The sequence below is a fragment of the Macaca nemestrina genome, chromosome 19, assembly GCF_043159975.1.
Source record: "Macaca nemestrina isolate mMacNem1 chromosome 19, mMacNem.hap1, whole genome shotgun sequence".
Classification (NCBI taxonomy): Eukaryota; Metazoa; Chordata; class Mammalia; order Primates; family Cercopithecidae; genus Macaca; species Macaca nemestrina.
The window spans coordinates 43057753-43072904 of record NC_092143.1 but is presented as its reverse complement, the minus strand read 5'-3'; the positions used below and the strand labels follow the sequence as shown (position 1 = coordinate 43072904).

At 50.4% G+C, this 15152-nt stretch overlaps 1 protein-coding gene across 8 annotated transcripts in view; it reads left to right on the top strand.

Moving 5' to 3' along the window:
• The window catches only part of LOC105489378 (cap binding complex dependent translation initiation factor), a 339061-nt gene that overhangs the window by 170790 nt on the left and 153119 nt on the right, over positions 1 to 15152 (top strand). For all 8 annotated transcript variants that reach the window (XM_011754139.3, XM_011754136.3, XM_071085394.1 and 5 more), the window contains one exon: positions 13525 to 13601. In XM_011754139.3, coding sequence (XP_011752441.1) covers positions 13525 to 13601 — 77 coding nt within the window. The remainder of the gene's footprint in view (positions 1 to 13524; positions 13602 to 15152) is intronic.

Below are 15152 nucleotides of genomic sequence, written 5' to 3'. Positions count from 1 at the left end.
GCAAACTCCCCTCTGAAAACCCTATGGATGAAGGGAGCGCTTGAAGGGAACACCAAGTACACAAGGGGAGAATGAAAATGCTGCTTTCCTGGTCTCTGCTGTTGGGCAACTGGGTGATTCAGCTGCAGGGGCTGCCCTCCTGGAACCTGTCGCAGGAGACACCCCGGCTGCATGCTGAGCTAGGAGGGCCCAGCAACTGGCACCGGACTCGCTTCCGTCCTGGGGAGGCAATTATGTATTTATCTTATTTTTAGAGACCGAGTCTCCTTATGTTGCCCCGGCTGGTCTCGAACTCCTGGGTTCCAATGATTCTCCTACCTCGGCCTCCCAAAGTGCCGGGATTACAGGCATGAGCCACTGTGTACAGCCCAGTTCTCCATTTTTAAATTTACTGGTTTATGAAATTTGAAATGTTGAGCACTACTAATTTAGGCCTACTACTTTATTTAAATAAACTCTAAGCTTCACGTATTGAAGACTAAACAGAATAGGAATACCCTATTTAATTTGTTTTCTCTCAGCCTTGAATCTTTCCCGATCTTTTCAACCTGGACCTTCTGGTCTGGCTCACATGTCCCTTTCTTAGGGGGAACTCTTCTGATGCCCTAATCTAAAGCGTTATCCCCTTCCTATGGTTTGGTTTGGTTTTGAGCACACTTGTTTCTGTTTGAATGACCTTGGTGTTTTTAGCTGCAGGCTGGGGACTGTCATTTCCCCCAGTAGAGTGGAAGTTCTTCTCTGTGACTAGGTCACTGTGGCATCCCCAGCACCTAGTACAGCCCCTGGCACCTCGTAAGCATCAGCGGAAATGTGTTGCCTGAATGAATGAAAGCACGGATGGCTTCCCGGAGGAGGACCCACGTTTCAACCCTCTGGTACCAAGACACCTCATAAGCCTCGTGTTGCCTTGTGTTGCCTGAATGAATGAAAGCACGAATTGGCTTCATGGAGGAGGGACCCACATTTCTGTCCCTCCGGCACCAAGGCTGAGCTGTCCCTGCTGGTTCTCAGTCAGGCCTGAGGAGGGAGGCCCTCTCTTCCCCACCCTTCTTATCTGTGCCGTGGCTACCTTCTTAGATACCCCCGAGCCTCCTGGTGCCCGACGGCCCCAGCAGGCTGGTCAGACTCAGTGTCTCAGTCAAGTTTCTTGGCTGCCGAGGCCTGAAATCTTCAGGGCCTTTGAGTAACGTTCTGCCCTTGAGCAGGTTCACAGACTGGCTGGTCCTCTGGGAGACGGGCCTCTCCCTGGCTCTTCAGAACCTCCTTGCAGCTTCCCCTCTTGTAGCTCTCCACCTTGCCTGGAGTCCTGTGATGAGATGAGGGGAGGGATTGGGAAGTACCAGCGTGGGGCTGGGGCTGGGGCTGGAGGTCTGTGTGGAGGAAGCAGAGGTTGCAGGGACTGCTTTGGCCCGAGAGTGTCCTGGACTCGGCCTGGGAGCTCAGCGGGTGGTTAGTTGATTGACACAGGTGTGACCACGTTCTAGGATGGTTTGGGGGTTTGGGTGGCAGCTTCCCATCTGGTGCACAAAGACCACAGATGCAAGCACTTAGGAAGCCTCAGTTTGGAAGCCTTCCTAGCCCGGGGGCTCCGCATGCAGCGGGGCGTTCTTGATCTGGGCTGTCGAAGCGCCATACATGCCCAGTCATCTCATTTAACCCTCATAATGGTCCTCTGATGTGCGTATGCTTCTTTATTACCACCATCTTTTAGGTGAGAAAACTAGAAGCATAAATAAAGTAGGCATTGCTGCCAGCTCCGGCAGTAAGTGGCAGTGACAGCATCTAGCCAAACCGCTTGATGCCTGATCTCTGCTCAGGCCGCCTGGATCTGCATTCCTGCAAACCCCCAGCTCTCACACTCCATGTGAGCACACTCCACACTGGCCCGGCAGATGCTGAGGCAGGTTCTGCTGCTCTCGCCTTCATTGTGGCCTCCTTATCCATGCGGATATGGCTCGGCTGTGTCCCCACCCAGGTTTCACTTTGAATTGTAATAATTGCCACGTGCCAAGGGCTGGACCAGGTGGAGATAATTGAAGGGAGATGGTTTCCTCCATGCTGTTCTCGTAGTAGGAAGTTTCATGAGATGTGATGGTTTTATAAAGGGGAGTTCCCCGTGCATGCTCTCTTTCCTGCCACCATGTAAGATGTGACTTTGTTCCTCCTCTGCCCTCTGCCATAATTGTGAGGCCTCCCCAGCCATGTGGAACTGTGAGTCCATTAAAACTCTTTCCTTTATAAATCACCTAATCTCGAGTATATCTCTATTAGCAGCGTGAGAACAGGCTAATACACCTGCCCGTGGCCTCTCCAGCCAGCTCTGACCTACCAGGGCAGACAGCGGGACAGTGATGGACCTGTTCATTCACGTGAGGCTTTGGAGGCTTCCCCCCGGCACAGTGGGGTACACCTCAGAATCTTAGCATGGCTGCGGGGGTGGTTTAGGCAGGGGCTCCCTCCCTGCTGCCCACAGATGCCCCTGCCCTGCGCGAGCGTGACTACTGCTAGTTTGTATAATGAGCTGCAGCAGAGCATGCTCAGAAGAAGCCGAGCAGAGCCCCCCAAGCATGGGCCGTGCCTCTCTCACTCTAACCTCAGAGCCTCTGTTCACTTCAAAGGGTGGCTTCGGGTGTCCTTTCCTTCATGGCTCCTTGGACCTTGGATGTTCTTCCATTGTGACTCCACTCAGTTTGCGGGTCCATTTTCCCCAGGGGCCCGTGCTCCTCTTGGGGACAGAGGCGGAGTCTTGTTTTCCTGTGTCCCTGCACACAGCGTGCTCACAGGGCACCGTGGGCATCCTCTGAGGGTTTGTTGAACGTCAGTCCTCTTCTGGAGTTGGTTGATGCTTCAATTCTATGATGGTCTTTGAACCTCCTCAGGTACATAAAACTCTTCACAAAGTTGCCCACTTCTCAGCGGTTTCCCCCTTAGAGGCCCAAACGTGAACATTGCTTTGCCTTCTCTTGAGCTTGCTCTCTAGAGTTCTTGAGGCTCTGGGTCTTGTCTCTGCACAGATGCACCACTTCGTGAGGGGCCGGGACACGGCGATATGTGTCTCATCATGCCCAGGTGGTTTTTTTCAGGGGCTGCAGAACAGAAACTCTCATTCCTCGCGGCCCTTCGTACTTCTCACATTTCTTGGGCCTCCTTCTGCCGCTGGTCTGCAGCAGCTTGAAGGCGTTGCCGTTTTCAGTTCAGAAGTGTGTCTAGGACCCTTAATAGATACCCATTCTCCCGGGAGTGGAGCATGTCGGTCCACTCCAGTCCCATTCTCTTGTGACTGTCCCGTGTCAATGAGCAGCATGAACACCGTGAGCGCAAGTGGCCTGTGTTCAAATCTTTCCTGGGTTCATGACCTGGAGAAGGCCCGTAGCCTTTTGGTCTCATTTGGTCTTCAACACAGAGAGTCACAGTCATCCTCCAGTGCCTCCGTCCCCCAACCACACACGGAGACACGGCCTCCCTTCACTGCACTGTGCTGGCTGCACAATGGAAGCCTGACAATGGTAGTTGAAGAAGTGGCATTTTACTAATTGTTTCCTGTACATTTTACTCTATAAAATATAGAAACAATCCTCTAACACTTTCCTGTTGGTCCCTAGTCCCTGTTCTTTGCATCAGTGTCCTCACCTATTTTATCTGTTTATTCAGAAATTAATAAGTAAATGTCATTTGTATTTGAGATTGCCTGGTGGATTCCTCCTGACGTGGCTACCCATGGAGGGCAATAAGGGAGGCGTCATGTCTGCTTTCCATGACTTCCTGGGTATAATAAGATCAGCACCACTGACACCTAAAGTTGTATCATGTTGAATTATTTAGGACTTTCTTGGTTGCAAGTAACAGAAACCCAACTCAAAGTATTTTAAATGTAAAAAGAATTTATTGGCTCATGAAATCAAAGAAAGGCTTAATAGTGTGGCAAAGGAGGTAGGAAGATCAAATATTTTCATCCTCATTTTACACAAGAGAGAGGAGAGGGCAGAATTAGATATTAAAAAAATGGTCCATGGTGATCCAGGCTTAGCGACAGCCAGGACCTGGGTCACCCAAAGAGTGTGTGCAGTTTCTTATTCAGGACTCTTTAGACTGTTACAGTAAGAAACCCCATTGGAAAGAAAAGTGGGAGAGGGGTGGTTATTGCCTTGGAGCATCCAAAGAAGTCTTGCCCATTCCAGCGACCCAGCCTCTGGAACCGCAGTGCTGTGCAGATGAAACCCACCTGGATATAGGGTGCATGTCATGGGCTCTCACCCACAAGGCTTCTCTGGGCAAAATAGTCACATGCACTTTTAAGGGGGTCGTGGAATCCACTGAAACCTGTCTGGGGTTCCTAAGTGAAGCCCTTCGTCTAGAAAAATGTCTAGCTTATTGTGCAGCTAGCCTCTGGGATAGTATTGAGAGCAGAGCTTTTCAGAATGGGTAGAGTTTTAGGTTCACGCGCCAGGGCACCGATGTGTGGCAGATGGAGGCTGGGTGTGGGGTGCCAGGGCTCAGCGGCAGCTTCCAGAAATTCCATGTTTACTTTTATTATCCATGATTTTATATTAGAACTTCGGCTAAGGTATTGTTTTTGAAAGGATCTCTGCTGATTAAAAAAATAATAAATTAAAAGAAAAGTTAGAAAACCACAAATTTAAGCATGGGTGAGCCTGCCCACCCCCCACTTTCCTTTCTGAAACAGGTCAACTTCTCTGAATAGCTGTGCAACCTAGAGATTCCAGGAATTTTAGAAACATTACCTATTTACTTCTGCTTGGACGTGACCCACACATCCTGCGCACGTGGAGAGAGACCTTGGTAGGATAACTTCTTAGGAAAATAATAAAAAAAAAAAACATGAAAAACCATGACCCGCAGCAGGAGGAAGCCTCTGCTGTTAAGACAAGCTTATTGTCAGAGGAGCTGTGCTTGGGATTTTTCTGGTCCTTTAACCAAGTGCTGTGGTTCCTTTGTACTGTTCACCCCTTGGGACGTCTCCCCAGGCTGGGGCTAGAGATGGTGGGAGTCTGCAAAGTCCTGAGCTGGCAGGGTCTGGACTTGGCCTGAGGATCTGCCCTACCTCCATGGGGCTAATGCTCTCTGGGTGTACCCAGGGAGTGACAGAAACCTGGTGTAATCAATATAGAAGCTTGTGAAGAAGAGGAGGGGGACCATAGTTTCCAAGAAGCCAGGGCAGAGTGGATATCCAGGCACTGTAGGGGCAGACAGGTGATCAGCTGGGAGGGAGCAGGGTTGGACCTGCAGGGTCTGCCTGGTGAGGAGCCTGGTGTGGCCACCTCCTGCCTGGGACCTCCCACCCTTTCCCTGGCCTGGGCTAGGATCCCCACCACTGTACAGCCTCAACGCTTCCTTGCAAAGGCAAGCGTTTAGTGTGGTTGTTTTTAACAAAGCAGGAGGAAGACTTTCTTGTGTCTGCATAATGCTTTCTTCCTTTTCAAAAAGCTGCCGTATGGGAGAGAGAAAGATAATAGACCTAGAGATGGTTAGGCTTGGATGATTTCTATCAGACCTAGATTCGTGGTCAGGGGTCAGAGGTCAAAGATCATGAGACTGTCAGGAAGATTTTTCGTGATGGTTAAGTGGGCATTGGATTTTATGAAAGTGTAGGCCATGGAACTGAGCTCTGCGGGGCACTTCAAAACCTCATTGGGGCAGGGACAGCAGCCAGGGGACCCCCTCCACCACCACCACCACCACCACCACCACTCCCCAGCCTGTAGAGTGAAGGGCAGGGTGGGCTTGATGGCCAGGGATACCCCTTTCTGGAGAGGAGAAGGGAGGCGAGCAGGCAAGCTTGCCAAAAGGGCTGTGGCCAGGGTCATCTCTGGGGTTACAGCAAGGACATGCCAGGCAGACACGGGAGGCTGTCTGAACCAGTGCCTGCCAGATACCAGCTCTCCCACCTCTGGGCCTGGGGGGAAGCGTAGTGGTCACTGGGAGGGACTGCCTGTCTCTGAGTACAGAAATGAGGCTGGACAGGGAGGGACTTACTCTTGTCCCCTCCCCCTCGCTTCTAGAGGCCTGGGGGCGTGGCTGAGCACCACTGGGTCTATGGTGGGGGGGAGAGAGCTCTCTGATGCTCCCAGGGGATTGGCCTCCCATCTCTGCCCTGGTACTGTAGGCCATGTGACGTCGCCATTGGGACCATGTGCCTCCGGGATGGAAGACAGGCTTCCTGCTAACTGGTTGGGCCCCTGTGGGCAACTTCTTTGACCTCACTAAGCTTTCTCTTCCTGTTCCATAAAAATGGGCTGGAAATACAGGGGAATTACCTGGTGAGCTTTCAACATATACAAATTCAAATCTCAAATTCAAATTCAAATTTTGGCAAAGGAAATAGACTCGGAAAAATATCCCTTCCCAGCCTGGGTGATTTTGCCCACCGCTCCGCCTGGGTTAGTTTCCCGGGGCTGCCATAACGAAGGACCACAAACTGGGTGGCTTAGAATGGAAACTTCTTGCCTCACTGTTCTGGAAGCAGAATTCCAACATCAAGGTGTCAGCAGGGCCACACCCACCCTAAGATGCTACGGAAGGACCATTGCTCCCTTCCAACTTCTAGTGGCCCCTCAGCTTCTTGCAGTGTCTCCCCACTCCTCACACGGCCTTGTTTTTACAAGTACATCAGTCATATTGGACCGGGGCCCCACACATGCATACTCCAGTGTGTCCTCATCCTAACTTAATTACATCTGCAGTAGCCCTCTTTCCCAATCAGGCCACTCAGAGGAACCAGGGGTTAAGACTTCAGCATAAGAATTTGGAGGTCACACTTCAACCTATGACATCACCCAGAGGACCCTTGGCTGGGGAAGGAGGAAGCATGGGAGACAGGCACAGGCCCCTCAGGGTGGGCACATCTTGGCCCCGTATGAGAACTGGCTAGAGATAACAACTTTTACACCAGAGGCCCCTGAGTGCATGCCAGCCACCTCGCCTGGCAGGCAGTGGTGGAGACAAGAGCCTTTTCCAGCCTCTGAAGGAATCGGGCTGTGCTGGACAACTGGTAACTCCACTGTGGTCTCCAGGGAAGCACGGGTAATGGGGATGTCCACGGGCACAGCCCGACCGATTGCTGACGGCAACAGCAGTGCATCATCTCACAGTCTAGAGGCGTTGGCCGGGCCACGCGCCTTCTTCTGAGGCTGTAGGGGAGGAGCCTTCGGCCCTTCTTCCCTGCTGCCCATGGCTGCCAGCAGTGCTTGGCGCTCCTGGGCTTGTGTCTGCCTCACTCCAAACACTGCCTCCATCTTCACATGGCCTTCTTCCCTCTGTGTCTCCTCATCTCCCTGTGTTCAAATTTCCTTCTTCCTATAAGGACACCCATCATTGGATTTAGGGCCGCACTAAATCCCATAGGACTTACTTCATCATAACTTGATTATATCTGCAAAGATCCTATTTTCAAAAAAGTCACATTTACAGGTACGCGGGATTAGGACTCTAACCAGTCTTTTTGGGGAACACAATTCTGCCTCCTGCGGAGGGTGAGGAGGACTTTACAGATGGGGTCACGCCAGGCACTGTGGTCAGGAGCACCAGCAATGGCCCTCAGAACGCCGGGGCTTCACCTCTGCCCAGAGCCCAGCCCATCTCCCGGCACTCAGCTCATGACGCTGCTGCCATTGGCCTGCCAGGTTGAGGTTGTGACGTGCCCTCTTCTCCTCTCTTGTGCCCCCGTTGAATGCCTTAGGGCTCCACTCAACTATCACCCACTTGGCAGAGCCTTCCCTGACCCTTCTCCCAAGAAGTCCTCGGTCCTTCCTCTGGGCTGCCAGAGGTGCCCGTTCAACTTCAACTATCGCACATGGCATATTATCAGCTTCCTCGTTTGTGTTCCCTTGAGCTCCCCTAGGCCTGGGACAGGTTCTTATTCTCATGTTATTCTCCATCCGATGTACGGCTGCATGGCGGGCTTTCTGCATCTGTCGAGTGAGAGAGAGCCAAGGGTGGATGGATGTCAAGTGTTGCCTGAACAGAGAGGTCTTCCCTGACCCCTCCACCCCTGCCTCTCTCATCCCCTTGCCCTGTTGTGTTTTGCTCCATAGCAAAACATAGTTCTTTATCATATGATATACTTTGTTGCCTCTCTCCTTTCATTAGAAAGTGTGCTCTGTAAGAACAAGCATATTGCCTTTCTATTTCAGTATTGTATCCATAGTGCCTGAAACAACAATATTTATGAGATTGCAGGTGCATGGAGGGATGGGGGGATGGAGGCATGGACGGGTGGGTGGCTGGGAGCCTGTTGTCTAGGGAAGGCGTATCCTCCTATCACAGTGCCAGCTGGTCACAGAGCCGCCTGGCACACATGCTTTCTGCTCACTGTTTGTTTTGCCTTCCCTCCCCATCCCCTCACCCCCAGATTCAAGAATTATTATGTTTTTATGGCTGTCATCACATGGCAAGGCCCTTGCACTCCCAGCTAGGATTAATAACTGTCTGAGGCTCATGTTCTGGGGCCAGAGCTCTGCTGGGCCTGCACTTAATCCCTCGGAAATACCCACCACACTGGGTTGTGAGATACCAGCCTCAGCCTGCCCTGGAATGGGCTGATTTTACATAACATGTTTTTGCAACCAGCAATAACATGCCACCCCTCAGTGTCATGTCTTCCACAAGCACTGACCTCAGGACAGGAGTGTGTGTGCGCGTGTGTGTTCCACGTGTACTCTGCCGGCACTGCGTGTGGAAGGAGTATTAGCTTCCCTCCCTCCCTGGAGAGGCTTGGTTTATATAATCTACTTGTCTCTCAGGCCCATTTAGTTACCGGAAGTGGTCAGATGTTAGACAGACGGGGAACTGCAGCCAGGTCTCAGAGCTCAGGGGAGAATGGTTCTCATGCAGAGAGGTTGGGGAAAAGCAGGCAGGGCCTGGTAGTTCCTGTGTGCCACAGAGGCACATCCGACTCAGGTAGACCAGACACACAAAAAGCCAACTGGGAACCCCAAGGGTTGGATCTCTCGTGTGGGGAGTGCAGGGGGTGGAGGGGATACTCATACCATATGGACTGATGTCTACATGGGGCCCTTTCAAAACACATAGTAGAAGGATTTGTTGAGCAAAGAATTAAAGCAAAGACCACTGTATGTGCTTTTAAAGGATACATTTCCCATTTACCACTCAAGGGATCTGTCCTTTCTAAAAAGCAAGGAGGGAGTCTTTGGTCTAAAGTCAGAATATTATCTCCCCTGACCAGGCCACCAGAAGCAACAACTTATACTTTTTCCAGATTTCAGGAACATATTGGACTGGACCTTCCTGTCATTGGGTGCCACTTGTCTTGGACATGCCACCTTTTCCAGCCCTATCTTAACAGATAATGTTTTAGGGCAGCTGTTTCCTTGAGATTAAATGGTGGGGGCCACTTTTCATTTGGATTGATCTTCTCTTCTTCTCCTCTTCCTTCTTTTCCTTTTCCTCCTCTTCTTCTTTCCCTTCTCCTCCTCTTCCTTCTCCTTTCTTTCTTCTTCCTCCTCCTTCTCCTCTTCCTCATTCTCCTTTTTTTCTTCCTCTGAATACATGCCATTCCCTCTACCTGGAATATACTGCCCCCAGATATTTTTCACCTTTTTAATTGAGATATAATTTACATACCATGATCCTCACCCTTTCACAGTATACAACTTTAGTGGTTTTTAGTGTATTCACGAGGTTGGGCAACCATCACTACTATCTAATTCTGGAACGTTGTTATCACCCCAAAAGAAACGCAGCATCCGTTAGCAGTCGTTCTTCATTCTCCCTCTTGCCAGTCCCTGGCAACCACTAATCTACTTTCCATCTCTGCAGATATGCCTGTTCTGGACGTTTCTTAAAAACTGAAATCATATACTCTGTGGTCCTTTGTAACTAGCTTCTTTCCCTGAACTGATGTTTTCAAGGTTCATTCATGTTGTAGTGTGGCTCAGAACCTCCTTCCCCTTTACGGCCATATAATATTCCAAGGAATAGATGTACCACAGTTTATTTATCCAGTCATCAGTGGACAGGCACTAGATTGTTGCCATGTTTTCACTCTTATGAACAGTGCTGCCAAGACCACTCACATGTTACCTTACCTCTCACCAATGACTTTAAAGAAGCTCTGCCAACCTGCATGACCTGCACATCTGGTGACAGGTGTATGGCTTAGTACAGACTTTCTCCTTTCTTCTGCTGGCCTCACACTTGCCCCCTGTTAACACCTAAGTGTTCTTGTTTTGGAAGGAGTGTAGGCAGTACCCTGAGTTGTATGTGTCTCTTGGTACCAGATACCATCTTGAGTTTGAAAAGCAAGGTGGCTGATTTTGAGGGTTTCTCAGTGGAGCTTGTGTCAACACAGTGCCCCCCATTGCATGCAGGAGGAGGTTCCCAGTGCCAGAAGTTCTATGTAAAAGGCCCCACGGAAGGCAGCAAGGTTCGTTCATTTATTCACCTAGATGCCACATTGAGGCTGAGGCTCCACGTGGCCTTATAGGTAGGACCAGCCCTCTATAGCCCTGGCCTGGATTGTTCCTGGAGAGGGAGGACTTCAGAGGGTGCAAGGACTTTGTTCTGTCACCTCTGTCACTTTGTTCCACTGATTTTTTGCCTCACTGTAGTCTGCCAGCCTCAGGCCAAAAAGAGTGTAAAATAGAGCATCCCTCAGCACACCACCCTGGACCACCAGGCACTGTGCAGATTCTCTCTTCCTTCCATGGCCTGAGCTTCCCATGCCCTCCCTCCCTGCAAATCACCTCCTGTTGGACTCTTTTCCAAGGCTGGGGGCTCCATGACGGCAGGTGCCTGTGCTGCCTTGTTTGTCCTGGCACACTCAGCCCTGAGCAGAGTGTCAGGATCACAGGAAAGATAACGATGATGATGATGATGACAATGATGATGATGATGATGATGGCATCGATGACAGTGATAATGACAATGAGGCTTGCTATGTATCAGGCATTATCCTATGTTCTTGACATGTTTCTGAACTCATTTAATTCTCACAAGGATTCTAGCAGCCTGATGCTATTATCTCCGTTTTACAGATACGGAAACTGAGGCACATAGAGGTTAGGTCATCTACTCAAAGTCACACAGCCATCAAGAGGAAGAGCCAGGATCTGACATTCATAGTCTAACTCTAGAGCACAGGCGTCTAACCACTGTCATAGTTTATACACATATACTACACATATGGTTTATACACATATACTACATGTATGTGAGTTGTTCTGGGATGGATGGATGGATGGGTAAACACAGGGGACGTATCAGTGGCTTCATGAGAAGGCCTGAGTGGCCTGGTGTGCCCCACTGAGTCACACTGAGTCTTAGGACAGGGTTAGCTACCCATGGCTGCTGCCTGTGTGCAGGTAAGGAGGCCAGGAAGTGGATTAGAGCCCAGGGTTGGAGGCCCAGACCGAGGAGGCTGGCACCCCCTAGACTTGTGTTACACCAGGGGCTATGGCCAGTTCCCTCTGCCTGGCCTCAGAGTGGAGATCCTAGTCCCCGCTGCCGGAGTGGGGAGCCTCGGCTTCCTGTCCATTGTCTCCTTGGGGCACACCCAGCATGTTCCTGAAGTGACCTGGAGAGGCAGGGAGGGAGGGAAGGAGGGAAGGGGGCCAGCCCAGAGCCTAGTCAGGGTGGGAGAGGGGAAACGAGAGGGGAAGACTTGGTGTTTTTCCTTATTTGTGTTTTGTATTAAAGAAAACAAATAATATCCTTTGAGAAAACCATTAAACAAAGCACATCCTAAGGCCCCAGAGGCCCATTGTGGCTGCCTGGAGCCCGGAATTCATTCATGCTTTCTTGGCTAGATTGTTGGAGGCAAGAGAGACAGGGGTGAGAGGAAAGGATTGTTATTAAAATATATTTTGAAATGTGTCGCTCCCTCCCTGCACTCAATCCAGTCCAGGTCAAGTGGCCATAACTCCAAGGTCCCTGTGTCCTCCTGAGTCTGTTGTTCTCCCTTTACCTCTCTGGGAAGCTCCCCAAAACTGGCCAGTCCCAGCACAGCCAGGGCGGTCAGTTTCAACCACGAGCTTGGGGGCTGAGCCCTGTGAAGGCAAAACAGTGAGACCCTCCTTTATGGAGCCTGAATCCAGAGGGCTGCATGTGCCCCACCACAGGGTGCAACCCACAGGACTGCAATCTCTAACTCGCTGTGTGGCCACTCTGGGCCTCGGGCTCCCTGCCTGTAAGGGGGGGAGTGGGCACAAATGGACCCCCTCTGACCGCTGTCCAGCAGCCTGGACCCTGTGGCTTCCCCTCATCCAGCGCATGCACAGGTCCCTGCAGGTGGGTAGGGCTCACCCTCAGGCTGCGGACTCTACATCCAGGCTTGTACCCAGGTGTCCCAGGTCCAAGCCAGTCCACTCTCTCCCACTTGACTCCAAGTCTAGGTACCCCCTACTCCACCTCAGGCTGCTCATAATGGAATGGTAGTGCATGGTGGTGTTCTCTGCCATGTCCACACCAGAGCACACTTTTCTGTTGGAGGAGGAATGGGAAAAGGTGGGAAGAGCAGAGCTGGCCATCAACCCAGGTTGTGCAAATAGCTCTGCCTGTGATTCTACATTTACGGGATCGGCCCTGGGTTGCAAGTCGAGGGCCTCTCTCCAACCTTGATGTAGATATATAAATAGTTGCTGTCGTGGTGACAATACACAAAAGACTGTCCTTAGAATTTCCCCCAGTTCCTCCTTTAAAGTTGAAAAAGAAGCCTGGGCAACAAAGTGAGACCCCATCTCTACAAAAAATCAAAAAATGAGCCACGTGTGGTGATGCATGCCTATGATACTGGCTACATGGGAGGCTGAGGCAGGAGAATTGCTTGAGCTCAGGAGCTCAAGTCTGCAGTGTTTGCACCACAGCACTCCAGCCTGGGTGACACAGCAAGACCCTGTCTCTAATAATAATAATAATAATAATAATATAATAATGTTGAAAAAGTAATTTAGCTATTTCCATGTTTTCCTAAATACTCCCTAGACAATATAGGGAAAGAAGATCTTGGGTAAAAATTTCACTGGGGGTGCCTCGACTAGGTTTAGGAGACAAATTTCCTCTTCACAGGGCTTAGGGTTTTCAGGTTTTACCTCCTTGGTCCTCTAGCAGCCCAGAGAAGAAGGTTAACGTTCCCATTTTGTTATGGAACTTGTGCTTAGAGAAGTAACTTGCCCTGGGATGCACAGCCAGTGAGCTGCAGAACCTGGCCCCAGCTCTGCTGTTCGTTCTCTGCAAAACCTTGAACCAGCTTGTTCATCTTTCCAGATTTGAATGTCTCATCTGTAATTCAAGGACTTGGACATATTGGATTCTAAGGTCCTCATTGTCCCTACTGTTCTTTGATTCTATAATTCCAGCATCATTGCCTGATAGGAAGTTCATTGACTACTGTTTTTCCTTTTTCAGTCTGGATTTGGTAGTCAGAATCTAGTCTCTCCAAACTCTTGATGTCTTTCTGTCTTAGATGCTGGTGTACTTAGTGCAGTCCCAGAGGTGCTTTGCTCTCTTTCAGGAGTTACTAATGATCCCCTTCCTCCCCACATGACACAGGGCTACCACCCGATGCCCCATGAAGTGGAGATCGCACATACCAAGAAGCTGTTCCGCAGGAGGAGAAATGATCGAAGGTAGGAGAGACTTCGTCATGAGCTTTGGGTTTTCCTTTCCTGCTTCTGCCATCTGTAGCAACATCAGCTTTGGCCTGCATTTTGCTATTCCCAGTCACCAGCTGGTCCTGATGAGACGGGGTTGGTGGCATTGTGGGTTGGTTACTGGTTGGGGATTCCCCCATGGGCAGAGTGGCAGCTCCACTTCTCTCATTGGCCTAGGGGTTGGCTCCCTTCAGGCGTTTGACCGAGAGCCCACCATCACCACTGCCTCTTCCTGGGGGTCAGGCAGTGCCCAGGCTTTGCAGTTCAGGAGGAAAAATGCTCTTTCCACTGACCTCAAAGCAACAGTAGTGGTCCTCAAAAAATAGGACTAGCTGGCTGTGTGTTTTGAGACATGGCCTCCAGGAGGCTCCTGGAGCTCACAAGTACGAGTATCTGTTTTCCTCCTCCCTGGTCACTGGGAGTTGTCCCTCATGTGTGCTGGCTCTGCTGTCACAGGCAACACAGAGATCAGCAATGGCACGTGCTACTGCTCCCAAATTCCTGGGGGAACGCACTTAAACTAAGGCAGAAACTGGGATCTCCTGTGGAGCTCAGAGTCCTGGGTAACAATGGGGCCAGGAAAGGGGCAATGAGGTAGCCCTGGATAGGAACATGCAGCTGAAATTGAGCATCCTGAGAATGTGTGCGTTTATTTTCAAAAAGGCTTTCTTATAAGGGGAGAGCTTCAAGATATATTTTAAGTGAAAAAATTCAGGTGCAGAGCAATGTTTCTTATGTGTGGCCATTTATGCGAAAGGGGGAGTTAGAGTATATTTTTTGCTTGAACATGCATAAATTATTTCTGGATGGAAATACCAAAAAAAGAAGGAACAAAAAGGCTTATGCCTGAGGAATTAAAATGAGGTGTTCCTCTACAGGGAATGTATTCTTAGATAAAGATGACAGCTTTTGGTTCTACCTTTAATGAACAGAGAATGTTCTCCAAGGGCCAAGAAACAGCCGGTGGACATGCCTTGCTCAGAACCCTAGGATTGCCTGTACTCAGGCTGGCTGGCTACCTCCTTAGGCTGAGACCGGGGTCTCTGATCCTTCCCTACACATGCACGCCCTGAGTAGGGATTATTAGGTGGTGACTGCAACTCTCGGAGTGGATGTAGGCCTGGGTACCTAGACTGCCTTGTCATCCACTGATGGGTTAAGTGGATCTGAACACATTCACAGAGGATGGCAAAAGTATAAGTATCTTGGGAAGAAGGCAGGGTCCTGGCTTAGAAATCGGAACCACCAGACACTTTCTGTAGAAGCACCAGGCATCAAAAAGGAACACTGAACAGGGAGAGGTGGACCCAGTCCTGTTCCTGCCTTGACCAGAGTACAGTTTATTGCATCGTATGTGCTGCCTTTTTGCCGTGCAGCATCACGGAGGCAAATTCCTGGTTTCTGGGTTCCTGGTAGAGGGAAGAAGGAGGCAGCACTCCTCAAGAAGGAATAGGGTTCACAGGGGCCTTGGAGATGTCGGGGAGAGCAAAGGCTTTATGTCCTCTGCCCCTGACTCTGTAGCCTCTG